Genomic DNA, 15,110 nt, shown 5'->3' with positions numbered 1-15,110 from the left:
AAAAAAAAGTTGGGAGGCAGAGGCAGGCAGATCTCTGTGTGTTCAAGGTCAGCCTGGTCTACAACTCTAGTTCCAGAACAGCCAGGAGTGTTACACAGAGAAACCCTGCCTCGAAAAGCCAAAAAAAAAAAAAAAAAATTGTTGTTGTTTGTTTTTAATTAAAAAGCCATGGGAACAGAAAGCATGCTTCTAGTGGGAGATAAGCACCAATTCAGAGTCAAGCCTGCCGTAAGGTGCATGATTTCTCAGCTTTGCTTCAGTGTACCTATAAGAAATGTGACGGCAGCCCGGCGGTGGTAGTGCACGCCTTTAATCCCAGCACTCGGGAGGCAGAGGCAGGTGGATCTCTTGTGAGTTCGAGGCCAGCCTGGGCTACAGAGCGAGATCCAGGACAGCCAGGACTACACAGAAAAACCCTGTCTCAAAAAAAAAAGAAAAAGAAATGTAACGGCTTCCAGTATAAGCATAGCTTTATGGGACTAGAAGATGTGCAGAGACAATGAGTCACTGGAGAGGTAAGTTAGATCTAAAGTAGAACATCTCACCCAACACATTGATTCAGATGAAGAACCAAAACAAACACCTGAAGGCCAAAACTTTGATCTCCTATCCCAGGCCAATGAGCTCTGCCACTCTGCTTCCCAGGGACGATATTAATAAATTGGATTTTACTAACTGAAACAGTGTCTCCAAATACCCTCACCTCTATTATACAAGGTTGACATTATGTGACCACCCGGAGCAGATCATTTCCTACACTATCAGAGCTTAGTAAGAGTGGAAATGTTGCTGTAAGTCCCTTATCCATTTACATTTGTATCACAAACTTCAGCACATCTCAAAAATGGGAGCTGAGGGCTGGTGAGACGGCTCAGCTGAAGGCACCTGTCACCAAGTCTACTGGCCTGAGTTCAATCCCTGAGACCCACCTGACAGAAGAGAACTGATGCCCTAATTTGTTTGTTCTCTCTCCAACCCTCTCTCACACACAACACTCTTATTAAAAATGGCACCTGAAAATGAAACCAAAATGTCATTAAGTTTCCTACAAGTTGCTTGACTTCCTAGTTTAAAAAAATAAAAAGCCAACTGAAACTACTGTTCACTTTTGAATCATTAAAGCTAAGTGAGAAAAACACATTAGCTTATCATATTAAGTCTCACTGAAAGTGGAATCCCACAACACTCCATCTGCATTAAATGCTCACAACCTGTGATTCAGCATCAGTTTCTGCTACAAAAACAAAAAGCATATGTCAATCTCCCAAGAGAGGAAGTAGCAACAGAAAGTGGGTATGTATTCATTCCCAGCAATACTTAAAAGACTACATCCACCCAGTAAGACTTGAGGCCCTAGTAGCCCACATAGCAGCCCACAGTGTCCCCAGCCTGCAATCCCAGCACTCAGGGGGTTGAAGAAGGATCACAAGGATGAGGTTAACCTGGGTTATGTCACATGACTTGTTTCAAAAAAAAAAACAAAAACTCATTGAATCATTTGTCCAGTTATCAAAGCACTGGCCACTGGCCACCAAAGCCAGACTAATGAGCCCAGCCGTGCTCCAGCCAGCTTCCCACCCCACCCACCACCACCACCACCACCACCCGACCATTAGTTTGAGCTCTTCACTGACACAATGAAAGCTTACTAGGTTAAAAAGGAACTTGTAGCAGCATTCAACTCTGAAAAAGCAATGCTAACAGAAGCATAAACACTGACAGTGACAGACACTAAACTCTTTACTGAACCTGCTTAGAATACGAACACTGATGGTTACAGACCTGTTCCACCATTAATTGTGTCTGCTTTGGCATTTATTTTCATCCATGTACCCATCACAGGAAGACTTGGAAATACTGGACTAATTCATAGGACGTCAGAAAGGCCTGACTCTTGGCCCTGTAAGAAACACACATAACTAAGAGCAAAACACTTTTCCCTCGGCCTCTCATTCCACACATTTACTCAGTAGACAGTCAGCTACTGATCTCAGCGGGACACCAGAGCAATGGCCATCCCTACTGCCTGTTCCTTTTATCGTCCTTAAACACACGTAATAACTCATGGTAAGTCCATATCGTCTGTGTGAGAGACTGAACTTAAAGACACTGAAGAACTACTATAAAAACATGGGGAACAATAGAAACCCACAGGCTTTGCACTTATCCTTCCCTCTGCTGGAAACACTTCCCTTGTGGTTGGCTCTTTGATGTCCATCAGATCTCAGTGCAAATGCCAACTGAGAGAATTCTTTCCTAAACACACTAGTTAAAGGAATCGACTCTCCTGATCCCAACCACCCTGTTCTAGTCCACTGTGTGAATTCACTCTCGTCTATTACCATGCTTACTTATTCCCTTCTTTACTCTCTGACTCCTCCATGAGCCACAGGATAGGATCCCAATGCCCAGACAGAGCATACAAACAGTAGATATGCAGTAAATAATTGTTCAATAGAAAAAGAAGTATCACGAAGTCGGGCACAGGGGCACGTGCCCACATTCCCAGCTCTCAGGAGGTAAAGGCGGAAGGACTGGCACAAGTTGGGGCCAGCCTAACTAATCAACATAGTGCTTCACAATGAGACCTGTCTCAAGGAAAAGAAAAAAAGGAAATATGATTTCTCACTCTACTTACTTAGTTACACGGCAGCTCTACAGTTAGCATCATAACTAGAGCCAGATGGATGCTTCATTTTCACGGAAAAATCTCAACAGTGTTCAGGATACAAGAACAACTTTGTGTTCCTTTACTGATCTTGACTGAAAGCTACCATGTGTAACTGCTGGGAAATGGGCAGTGTTAAACCGACGGGGAAGAGTATTACCGTAGTCTACTGTGCACACGGCCCTCTAAAAGACTGTTTCCAGGTACTGCATATTTTTGAATGGTAGACAAGGGTATTCTAAGTAGCTTAGGCACAGAGTGCCTTTTGTTCGTCCTCACATAAAATAAGCACATACAGAAGGAAGCAAGTCAAAAGTCGGCTGTGTGGTGCTTGCTTGTGATCCCAGCACTCTGAAGCGAAAGCAGGAGGATTGGAAGTCCTAGGTCACAGGAGTTTGAGAACAGCCTGACACTGTGTCTTAAAAAAAGAAAAATCAAGCAAGCCAACAACATCAACAGGCTACTCTGTCCCCACTCAAATCTCAAAAGAAATACACTTCTTAGCACAGAAGCCTAAAATATATTTAAGTATATATAATGAACTGAATTACAGGAAGAATCTCCTACAGGCTATACTTCAAAGAAATTTCCACAAAGCAACTTGGGAGGAAATTTACACTTCACAGCAAACTGGCAGCAAGAATCCAATGGCAACAGAAAACTACGGTCAGTCACTCTGACTTTTAGGTTCCCTTTGACTTAGTCAGCAGTGAGAAACAGGTAATGAATAAAACCATGAAGACTGACAAAAGGTGCTTTCCCCTTATGAGGGAGTGAGTGTGGGACTATCTAGCCCTCCAGCCTTCCACACCGTAATTACAATGACGTAAACTACTTGCAACAGGCACAGAGGACTGAAGAATGTGTCTCATTCTACAGTTGTGAAAGCCAAGTTGTCATGTGCGCCTGCCTGAGGAGGTAGGCAAACACACCCAATTTCAAAGTTAGAGTGGAAAGTCACAGAAGGCTCTGTCCCCAAAACATACAGGAACCTGGATCAGTAAAGCCAGAGAAAACAGCCTTTTCGAAGTAACCACTGAAGGGGATAACTGAACCTCACCTATGGAACATCTGCAGACAATGTTCTGTCACAGCTCAAAGAAAGTCTACCAAAGTATTCAGAGACCCAGAGTGGGGAGCTTCCAGGGGCTCAAGAGTAAGATCGGCTCCGCCCCAGACATTGAATCACTCAAGCTGCATTTTGCCCGCCTGCATCTTTGCTAGTCTAACCCCAACTCAAAACACAGAGACCTGTGTTCACTTTCCCCCAACCTGAGTAACAAGACAGCTCCAGAACGCTTGGGTCAACTTACTGCCCACTTCCTCCATAAGGATACTCCAGAACCAACTGTCTCGAACCCAATCTAGACAGCACACACAGCCACTGGTATCACAGCCTTTTTTTTTTTTTTGGTTTTTCGAGACAGGGTTTCTCTGTGTAGCTTTGTGCCTTTCCTGGCTCTCGCTCTGTAGACCAGGCTGGCCTCGAACTCACAAAGATCCGCCTGTCTCTGCCTCCCGAGTGCTGGGATTAAAGGCGTGCGCCACCACCGCCCGGCACCACAGTCATTTTTTTTAAAATGCTAGTGAAAAAGTCTTTTAAAACTTGGTTTTCAGAGGTCAGAAGAAACAGATTCCCTATGGGACTGCAACGCTTTCTTTTACTAGAGAGAGAGAGAGAGAGAGAGAGAGAGAGAGAGAGTGTGTGTGTGTGTGTGTGTGTGTGTGTGTGAGTGAGAGAGAGAGAGAGAGAGAGAGAGAGAGAGAGAGAACTATTCCTTCTCACTGAAAAAAACCTCCACTTTCAACCATTTTTGACCCTCAGACCAGCCCAGTTCAGAGGAACCTGAATGTTCCCACTCAAAAACACACCTTTGCTTACTCAGTGTTCCAATTTCTGCACCCTTCCAAAAGGCAGAAGAGAGCAGCACCTCTGTTTCTTTCTCTCTTTCCTGCAAAAGAGCTCTCCACCCTCCTTTGCAAAGTTCTTACAAAGCAGTTCCGAGTACCACTGGAAACTATTACTCTCCAAGAAAATACAACTTTGCTTAGCAGAAGAGCTTCAGAGAGCAATTTGCCACTGGTCAATTTTTCATCTCAGACAAGGCTTCTAAACTTGGCACAAATCTGCCACTGGTAACTCATACACCCACCCTCTGCGGTGTGGTCAGGGTGTGCAGCAGTCCATGCCCAGAACAGACTGCTCAAATCACTGAATTTTAAATGCCACACAACAAATACTCCAAAGCACACAGCAACCATAAGCACCAAATGAAGTCACACAACCACAACAGCAGCAACCAACAAGCCATGGTACAGCATCTAATCTTTCCTCAACTCAATTACAGTCAGCTTCACTTTCCTGTAATTTGTGGCCATGCATCACCGGCCCCACCCTTCATGTCAGAAAGTAATACCCCGGAGTCCTAGAGTCCTGGAGTCAGGCCTCACAGAATGGTTTACACTAGCTTGTGTTGTGGCAGGCAGACCTGGGCTCAAGTTTCGCCTCTGCCTCTTATATTACTAATAAAAAAAGGTACCTGGGTAAGTCAGCCTATCTGAACCTCAGATTATAGACATCTGTTTACTTGATGAAATAAATATGGCGAGAACCCAGCTGAAAATGTGAGTGATCACTGATAATACAGTATCCACAGGGGAAGTAATCTGTGAGCAGGCACAACCACCTCAGAAAATACGGATACGCTGGAGGCTTCCAACGTTGTTGGAAGCAAAAATAAGTTCAGCTTCCTACAACTTCACTCCTACAAAAGGGACGCCTTTAAGAAAAAAAACCAAGCCTTAGTAAGGAAACTAAACAATCCACTGCAGGCCACTAAAACCACACCAGACAGCTAAGCAATACTCTGTTCCTCCAATGAAGAGAAGACCAGTGCAAATAAAAAGGGTACTCAGAGAGGAAGCACTTCAGGAAAACCCTTTCAAGAGTCCAAATTTCAGAGACAACATGGATCTTGAAAATTCCCTATTCGTTAACTCTAATGAATTCTGACTGTAAACAAACAGAAAAGGCAAAAAGGCAATATTGCATATCCCAAGAAATCTCAGCTGGCAGCTGATTATTGCCTAAGACATGAATACATTAGAATTACAGGAATCTGTAGACTGAACTTACACACACACACACACACGCTGCAAAATACAAGTGTCTGAGAGTGGCACATGTGTGTATACATATTCGGGTGTATGTTAGGGAACATGTGCCTGAGCACCCATGGAGAGGCCATGTAAGGATATTGGAACACAGAGGAGAACATCAGTGTCTTCCTCTACTGCTCTCCACCTATTCCCTGAATAACACTGAGGTTACAGGCTATGGAACAGCCATATCCAGCTTTAATGTGGGTGCTGAAGATTTGAACCCAGGTCCTCATGATTGCACAGCAAGTGCTTTAATCCACTGAGCCATCTTTTCAGGTCCTCCTGCAGAATATATTAATCCTGTGAAAGACAATGGGACAGCAAAACAGATTGTTTAAAAACTGGCTCTTTGAGGAAAAAGTATCTTCCACTCTGGAGGGAAAAGTTGGAGTTATGATATGAAAAGCAATCTAAAACATGATAGTCATCTCAATCAGAAAACCTGTTACCAAACAAGAAAGGTCACATCTCAAGACGTGGGAGGGTAAAAAGGAGAGATAATACAAGAAATAAAACCGATTTGTGCTACAAAATTATCATGGAAGTGGGGATGATCGAACTCAAAATTCAGAATGAAGAAAGTAAAGGTATGTAAGTGGGCATGATCTGTACTGTTAAAGAGTCCTACACAGGGAATCAGAACACCTGGGCTCTTTTATTGGCTCCAGTCCAAACTGCCATGTGCCCTCAAGGCAAGTCACTTGTCCTCTTTAAAACAGTCTCCTTACCCTTAGGAAGTGAAGAAATGTTAATCAGCATAAGATCCCTGCCAGCCTAAATTTTTAAGTAAAAAGTATGCAACGATCAGGAGCTTTCAGGCCTTACAAAGTAGACACAGAGCTAAATGGGGAAAGAGTTGAGAAAACTTTAAGTAACTGAGAGTCAGTCGAAAGAGAAAAGCTTCATGACAGCCAAGCACTCCTGCGGTTCCAGGAAAGAGAAGATGTGAGGAGCTCGAAAAACTGCAAACTGGTCGGCATATGTCAAAATGGACAGAAAGAGGGGGATGGGAAGAACTATCCACGAACTATCTCCGTTCATAAAATCAGTAATAGATCTACTTCTGGTATACAGCCAGGGGCTCCAAAAGCCGCGACCACGAAAATCACTGTGACCGAACCATGACAGGGTGCCCAGAAGGCAAAAGTCAAGGGGAGTTCGTGCGGGGTTCTGCCAGGTGAAGATTCGGAGTGGGTGGAGAGTGAGGAAGGGGCAGAGGAAAGACGAACTGAGACCATGCACGCAGACGGAAGGGGAAGGAGTCAATGCCTGACTCCCGCTCCAAGGCGACAGAGGGGTCCGGGTCCGGGGCCCCGCTCTCACCATCTTGACGATGCCCCGCTGCACGGTGGGGACCGCGGGTCCCCCGGAGGAGCCGCCGCTCTGCGCGGAGGAGGCCATGTGTGGAGCTGGAAGGGCAGCGAGTGGGGCGGCCGGCCGGACTGGAGGTGTCAGGATGGGTGTCGGCGCTGGTGAGAGGTTGCGGCGACGAGGAGCAGGCAGGCGACAGGGTACCGACGGTGGACTGGATGGAAGCGCCAGGCGCACACTAGAGCAGCAGCGGGACTGAGAGCAAAAGAGGAGACGCGATCTCCGCCGCCGCCACACGTTCTACTCGCCGCGCAAGCGTGCCAGAGCGCCACCGCCCTCTGGCCAATTAGCGTCCAGAACCCGCCGGACCTCAAGCCAATAGGCACTCTGTTCGTGAAGCCCCTCCCCTTGGTCCCAAAACGGGTGGGGAGCTCCAGGAAGCGCTGAAAGAGCTGATTTGCGGTGACGGGCAAGCTATGGGGCGGGACTTCCGGGGAAGTCTGAGACAGTGGTGTCGGGAGGTGTAGTGGGAAGGAAAGGACACGTCAGCATCTGGCGGTGGGGCGCGGGGAGCCATGGGAGCACCGAAGGCGGGGCCGGCCTCGCCCTCCCGCCTGGCCCCGCCCCTGCCCCGCCCCTCAGGAGGCAACACGCCCACGTGGAACAGCTGTACGCCGGAACTGAAGATCCAGGCCTTGGGTCCCGGAGCCAGGGAGGCCAAGCCCTGGAGGGATCTCAGTGCAGGCTGCTCTCGGAGTTCCGACGTTTCGCCTCTGCCGAGTAGAGGAAACTTTGGAAAGTCGCAGTCATTGGGCAACCTGCTGATGTTAGTCGTGGCCCGGAAAGTGGCCGCGGATCTTTACCGCTGGGGTCTAGTACTTCTGAGTTCCACTCATGTTTGTTGACAGAAGTAACAAGCGTCTCTTAAAGGGATGACGCGTCCTGTTCACTGGGGAGAGTGACCTCGTTTTTCGACTTCTTCCCTACTGCTCCAACTGAGCTTAGGAAAAGCCTTGGGATGTGCCATCCCAGAGCTGGGCGGACAACCCCTAACCTTAGCTATTTAGGTAAGGTTATTGAAGTGGAACAGGAAAGTCATATTCAAATGAGTGTTTGGGGAGAATTTATATTCTTGGAGTGCCCCTTTGTAGATCAGAGGTCCTTGTATGTATTATTTAATAATTAAACCTGGCCCTACACTGAAGACACTTTAACTATAGCTTTTTTTTTTTTTTTTGGAAGATAAGTTTGTAATTATATTTATGTACAGAAAACTTAGCAGTGTACATTTAACCCAATTTAGTGGCGAGTTCTTTGGCCTTTGCCTTTTCCAGCTTGGCAATCCGAGCCACAGATTTAGGACCCAGGACGTTGCCTCCCCAGTGGCGGCGGATCTCATCATATCTGTCGTTGTAATTGGTCCTAATAGCTTCCACCAGCTTAGCCAGAGCACCCTTGTCTTCTGAGTTAACCTGTGTGAAGGCAACAGTGGTGCATGTCTTCCTGTGGACCAGCCGCCCCAGCCTGGCCTTTCCCTTGATGATGCAGTAGGGGACCCCCATCTTTCGACACAGGGCAGGCAGGAAGACCACCAGCTCAATGGGGTCTACATCGTGGGCAATCACCACCAGCTGAGCCTTCCTGTTCTCCACCAAGGTGGGGACTGTGTTGACCCCCGCTCGGAGGACAGGTGGTCTCTTAGTTGGGACGTCCCCTTTGCCAGCAGCTTTCTTCTCAGCACGGGCCAGCAGCCTTTGCTTCTTCTCCTGCTTTGTCTCTGGCCTGTACTTGTGAGCAAGCTTAAGCAGCTGGGTAGCTGTTTGCCGGTCCAGGGCCTGTGTGAACTGGTTAATGGCAGGAGGTACTTTGAGCCGCTTGTAGAGGATGGCTCTTTGCCGCTGCAGCAGAATGTAGCAGGGCCATTTGACGAAGCGTGTGAGGTCTCTTTTGGGCTGGATGTCCTGCCCAATGCCGAAGTTCTTAGGCCTTTTCTCAAACAGGATTCACCACCTTTTTGGCCTCCTGTTTCTTCACGACGGCGGGGGCCGGGGCCACCTTCTTCCCCTTGCTTGGCCTTCTTTCCCTTGGGCATCTTGCTCGGCTGGAGGAGAGAGAAAGAAAAGGGAATTGTGGGTAATATGTAAGCAGTCGCGGAGATCCTAACTATAGCTTTTTAAAGAAGTTATATATTCACCCATGCCTCCCATCAGGATCGAATTTGGGGGTCAGCAGCTTTCTATATCTCCAAAGCCAAGTCTGCTGTGCCATGAATTCACCCTATTCAAAAAAGAAAAGAGGTCTTTTTGGGTACACTCCACCGGATTGTATATATTATCAGTATTGTCCAGTATCCTGTTCTTTCAACTCCGGGACCTCCTCTTTAGTGAATTTGACCTTGGAGCAGTTTGACCGCTCTCTCCAGGATATTTGAAGCAGTATAAATTTGTAGTTGAAACTGTAATTACAAACATCTCATTTTCTGATCATAATTACTGTCCTTTTCCCTTATTCATCCGGTTAACTCTCTTTTGCCTTGTATTAATTTCCTACTTCTGCACAACCATTGATCCTAGTAGTCAATACTAACAACCAAATTATTTGGAGCATAGCATGGACAAAATATACTACCTGCTAAGTACTTTTCCCCTACAGTATATAATTTAGTCCTTGGGACAAGCCTACAAAGTACATACAATCTTTTTCTTCAAAGGAGGGCATTGGTATTTTGTTTTTGTCTGTTTGAAAGTGAACGGGGACCTCAAAATGGTTCAACAGGTAAAGGTGCCTGCATGCAAGCCTGATGACCGGGGTTCAATCCCTAGGACCTACACAGTGAAATGAGAAAAACAACCCCTGCAAGTTGTCCTCTGACCCCTCATGCAAACTGTGGCATGCGCGTGCACACACAAACACACACATACATAAATAAAAATGTGATTTTAATTTTTTTCAGTGAGCAGTATCTTAAGGGATGGAGTCAAGATATGAACTCAGAACTGTCTACTGTACACAGTCTGATCTTAGGTATCTGCCTGCTTCTCTGGTAGACACACATACCTCCTCATCCTCTGCCCGCATGTATAGGATCCAGAACCTAGACAAAGGTGTTTAATTCTCCAATAAGCTTCCTATGGGAAAAACCACCACTGTGTATGAGCCTTCTGTCTCCATTCTTCAGCCTACCTTCAACTTCATTCAGTCCTCCATACCGTTACCCCGGGGTTCTTACCATAATGTGCTTTTCAATCGAGCCAATCCCCTCAACTTCAGGACAAAATTCAACTCCTTAGCGTAGCACACCTGGCCCTGAACTACTTTTCAGCCACTTATTCCCCTCTTCCTTTTGTAGTTTTTAGTGAATATTTATTTATAGGGAAAACCCCACAAAGTCTAGATTAGTGCTGTCTAGAACTTTCTGCAGTAATGGAAATGTTCTTTCTACGTTCTATCCGACATGGTAGCCACCAGTCAGGATTAGCTAATGAGCACTTGCGGTGCTGCAGATGCATCTGAGGGAGTGAATTCTTAATGTTATTTAATTTTCATTAATTTAACACACATGGCGGGTAACTATTGTGCTGTCATGTCTGTTACCAAAATCTTCTATGTAAGTTTTTAAAGGTTTATATGTGCCTAATGTAGCCCATTCTTGATTAAAGTGCATAATGGCAAACAGAAATACATGCAGGCACAACACTAAAGCGCATAAAATAAAAATGAATCATTTAGTTCGAGGCCAGCCTGGGCTACCAAGCGAGTCCCAGGAAAGGCGCAAAGCTACACAGAGAAACCCTGTCTCGAAAAAAAAAAAAAAAATGAATCATTTAAAAAATTTTGGGCTGGGGGCCTAGAGAGATGGCTCAGAGATTGGGAGCACTGGTTGCTCTTCCAGAGGACCCAAGTTTAATTCCCAGCACCCATACGACAGCTTATAACTGTCTGTAACTCCAGTTCTGGGGGTTCTGACACCTTCACATAGACACACATGCAGGCACACCAATACGCATGGAAATAAATTTTAAAAATCATGTTTAAAAAAATTGGGGGCTGCAGAAGTGGCTCAGAAGTTAAGAGCAACGGCTGCTCTTTCAGAGGACCTGCGTTCAATTCCCAGCACCCACATGGCTGTTCACAACTATAACTCCAGTTCCAGGGAATCTGATACCCTCTTCTGGCCACCATTGACACTGCACTTAACATGGTACACATACATACAAGGAAATAAACCATCAAATAAAAAAAAAGTTTTAAGTGCATGATGGCATAAATCATTTTTTTTTTCTTAAAATAGTTTGTGAGATGGGATCTCTCATAGTGTCCCAGAATAGCCTCAAACTCTCAACTTTCCTGCTTCAGCCTCCTGAGACCTAGGATTACAGGCATGTAGCAGCACTTTCAGCTTTAAAAAAAATTTTTTTTTTTTTTTGGTTTTTCGAGACAGGGTTTCTCTGTGTAGCTTTGCGCCTTTCCTGGGACTCACTTGGTAGCCCAGGCTGGCCTCGAACTCACAGAGATCAGCCTGCCTCTGCCTCCCGAGTGCTGGAATTAAAGGCGTTGGGGATTTAGCTCAGTAGTAGAGTGCTTGCCTAGCAAGCACAAGGCCCTGGGTTCGGTCCTCAGCTCTGGAAAATTAAAAAAATATTTTAAGGAACCAGCCCACCTTTGTTATAGGGAAGGATATTATTCTGAGTCTCTAACTAAAGATGGCCAAGCAAGGGTGGAATCTGAGCATTTCTTTCTATCCCTAGAACACTGAAGCCAATGATTAGCAAACTCAGTCACAGAGGCTTCACCAAATAATAGCAAGCTGCATTAACTTCGAGATAAGCGTACCTTTTCCCATCGCAGGTCAAGCAGTTAGAAATACACCTTCAGAGGCTCAGCCGTGTCAGTAAAGCATCTGCAGTTCTCCTGGCTTGCCTCTTACAGTTGCAGAAGAGCTGCTTCAGCTCCAGGCACTGGAAGAAAAAGAGGCGGCAAGAGAGAGGAAACGCCAGGACCAGCAATAGCGGCCCCTCTTTTATCAGGAAAGCACCAGTTTTCTTGAAAGTACCTGTTGCAAGGCCTCGTGTCACGGCAGAGGTAGCAGAGGTGTCGTTTAGGTTGGCAAGGGAGAAGAAAGCAAGGATGAGAACTAAAAGAAAGAACGTACTAAGGTGGCCTCAGTACTGGACCTCTTCTTTACTTCTAGCTCTACGCTGCCCTCTTACAACTCTGCCTTATTCCCTGCCTCCTACCTTCTTCATGGTAGGATCCTGGTCCCTCATGCTCTCCAGGCTTAAAAAGCCAACAGCAGTAAGCTTGTGTTTTAACCTTGCTGTCCCTGGACCAAGACTGTCACTTCTAAGGCAGACTCCCTCAACTGCCTTCAAGAGAGATGTAAGCAGGGGTTCGTTGCCATGGCTGCTCACCACGGCTACTGCAGATCTAGCTGCTCTATGTAACTCACTCCAAACACACTCTCAGCTTTTCTAGCCAAGTGTGTTTATTCACCCAGGTCCTTCCACTTGGAACCACCTATTACTCAGTTCAGACACAGCCTTTCCCTCCAACCAGAAATGAATTCTCCCTTCCCTGTATCTCCAGACCCTTTGAAATGTTCTTTTCCAAGGTGATGTGCTCCATATCCCCCCAGCACTATAGTTATTTGTGCAGTGGTTGGACTGACCTGTAGCCTTGATTATAATAAGCTCCAAAGAGTCATTAACGTGTATGTCCCTTGCTGGCCTAGCACTGCTTTCTTTCGTCCCTGTAACCCCAACACGAAGCTAAGGCAACAGGACTGCTGTGAATTTGAGGACAGCCTGAGATATCTAGTGAGTTCCAGGCTAGTATAGGCAATAGAGACCTTGTCTCGAGAAACCAACCAAAACAGAGTCTGGGAATATAGCTCAGTTGGTATAGTGTAGCATGAATCTTAAAGGTACTTATTAATAAAATCAAACCTGAGGCCAGTTATTGGGGTGAATGCTAGAAGATCAGAGAAGCAGAACAAGCCACAGCCACCTCACCTCACCAGTTCCTCAGCTGATCCTGTTTCCTCAGACTGGAAGCCTCTGAGTCCTCATTCAGAATGGATCTCAGCTGATGTGTTGCTCAAAAGCCTAAAAGCTTAACCAGCCAAAAGCTTCTAGTTTCTGGTCTTCACGCCTTATATACCTTTCTACTTTCTGCTATCACTCCCTGGGATTAAAGGCTCACTTTCTGGAATTAAAGGCATGAGTCACCTATGCTTGGCTGTTTCCAATGTGGCCTTGAACTCACAGAGATCCAGATGGATTTCTGCCTCTGGAATGCTAGGATTAAAGGCATGAGTTACCACTGCCTATCTTCTATGTTTAATATTGTGGCTGTTCTGTCTCTGACCCCAGATAAGCTTATTAGAGCGCACAATATTTCAGGGAACACAATACCACCACATTTCCCCTTTTTTTTGTCTAAAATTTGAAAAAGCTTATAACTAATACAAGAAAAGCTATCCAATAAGTATATACAATGTATACAGTCAAGAATTACATTAACAATATCTAGTCCATTAACATTTGACAGATTCAGACGAAAAACTTCATTAATATATAACAATGTCCAGTCCAGTAACATTTGATAAACTCAGACAAAAAATTCCATTACTTATCCTATTTAAAACAAGTAGCTCCTTTTTAAAAGTAGATTTAATAATCGACCTTTTATCTTATCATATCCATATTCTCTTTTTTCTTTTCATAATAGATTCAATAATCTACCTTTTGTCATTTTTATATCTTCCCCCCCCCCTTTTTTTTTTTTTTTTTTTGGTTTTTCGAGACAGGGTTTCTCTGTGTAGCTTTGCGCCTTTCCTGGAACTCACTTGGTAGTCCAGGCTGGCCTCGAACTCACAGAGATCCGCCTGGCTCTGCCTCCCGAGTGCTGGGATTAAAGGCGTGCGCCACCACCGCCCGGCATCTTCCCCTTTTTCTTTTTAGAGTAGATTCAATTATCTACCCATTTATCCTATTATTTCTTCATCTTTTTTCTCAGAGTAGATTCAGTGATCTACCTCATATCTATATTCTCTTTTTTCTTTTTTAAACAAAAACTCTGAATCTAATCCCCTTGTTCAGCTTTTTTCCTGACCATTAACAATTAACAACTTGTAACCAACCATCATAAACAATGACAATATCCATAACTCATTCAACAACCAAAAACCTCCCATCCCACCTCTTGGGGATGTGGGCAGCGTTTTCTTAAAATTACTTCCTGCTTACTTGGGGTGAAGTCATCTTTAGGGAATCCTGAAAAGAAAAATTTGGGGTTAGTTGTCAAGTCCTATATCATTTGTCCAGTTGCTGCATAATGAGAAAGTGCAGGGCTTGTTTCAAGTCCTTGTTCAAGTAGTCTGTCAGGCTGGATCATCTCAGCTAGCCATCTCGAAATTGTCCTGAACAGTTTGTAGTCCAAAGTCGATCTTTCCTTGGTGTTAATCAGCTTAATAGTTTTACCATAGTCCATGTGGAATCATCATTGTGGGTCCTGTCATCTTTTTGAAGATTTCAAAGTCGCTGTTAGGCATGGTCATGGTTCCCTGAAGACTTCTTTTTTCCCTCCTCTGTGGTTTGCAGCAATCACTGTCTGATGTCTGTCTGTCTGTCTCTCGGAACCATGAATGTTCTTCGAAGAGAGAATCTTCACAGCAATTTCTCCCCACCATTTGTCTTGCCAAACTTTTCCAAACTGACCTTTGCCGATGCTTTCTTGTAACACGATGGTCCTGGCAATTCTTCTCTGAACAAGCAGCAGTAAACACTTCATCCCAGGTAGCAGCATCACCACAGTCACTAACATGAGAAGGAGCCGGCAACGAGCAGCAGCCTCGGCCTCCATGGTCCCACCACTGTTTGTGGTTCGGCCCGGGCCCAAGCTTCTCCCAAGCCTCCTAGGCCGGCCTCAAACTCAGGATCCTCCTGCCTCTGCTTGCCTCAGTAAATCC

General features: G+C 45.4%; 1 protein-coding gene and 1 pseudogene across 1 annotated transcript in view; both read right to left on the bottom strand.

The window, feature by feature from the left end:
• The window catches only part of Snd1 (staphylococcal nuclease and tudor domain containing 1), a 421,942-nt gene extending 414,506 nt beyond the window's left edge, over nucleotides 1–7,436 (bottom strand). Inside the window, exon 1 of the mRNA XM_052719698.1 lies at nucleotides 7,154–7,436. Within this exon, the coding sequence (XP_052575658.1) occupies nucleotides 7,154–7,231 (78 nt within the window). The 5' untranslated portion in view covers nucleotides 7,232–7,436. The remainder of the gene's footprint in view (nucleotides 1–7,153) is intronic.
• A 935-nt stretch (nucleotides 7,437–8,371) lies between these two features.
• Nucleotides 8,372–9,233, bottom strand: LOC128099092 (60S ribosomal protein L7a-like; annotated as a pseudogene).
• Nucleotides 9,234–15,110: the final 5,877 nt, after the last annotated feature.

Source organism: Peromyscus californicus, unplaced genomic scaffold (assembly GCF_007827085.1).
Source record: "Peromyscus californicus insignis strain IS unplaced genomic scaffold, ASM782708v3 Scaffold_6__1_contigs__length_162567912, whole genome shotgun sequence".
Taxonomy (NCBI): Eukaryota; Metazoa; Chordata; class Mammalia; order Rodentia; family Cricetidae; genus Peromyscus; species Peromyscus californicus.
This window is presented reverse-complemented; position numbering and strand designations above follow the sequence as displayed.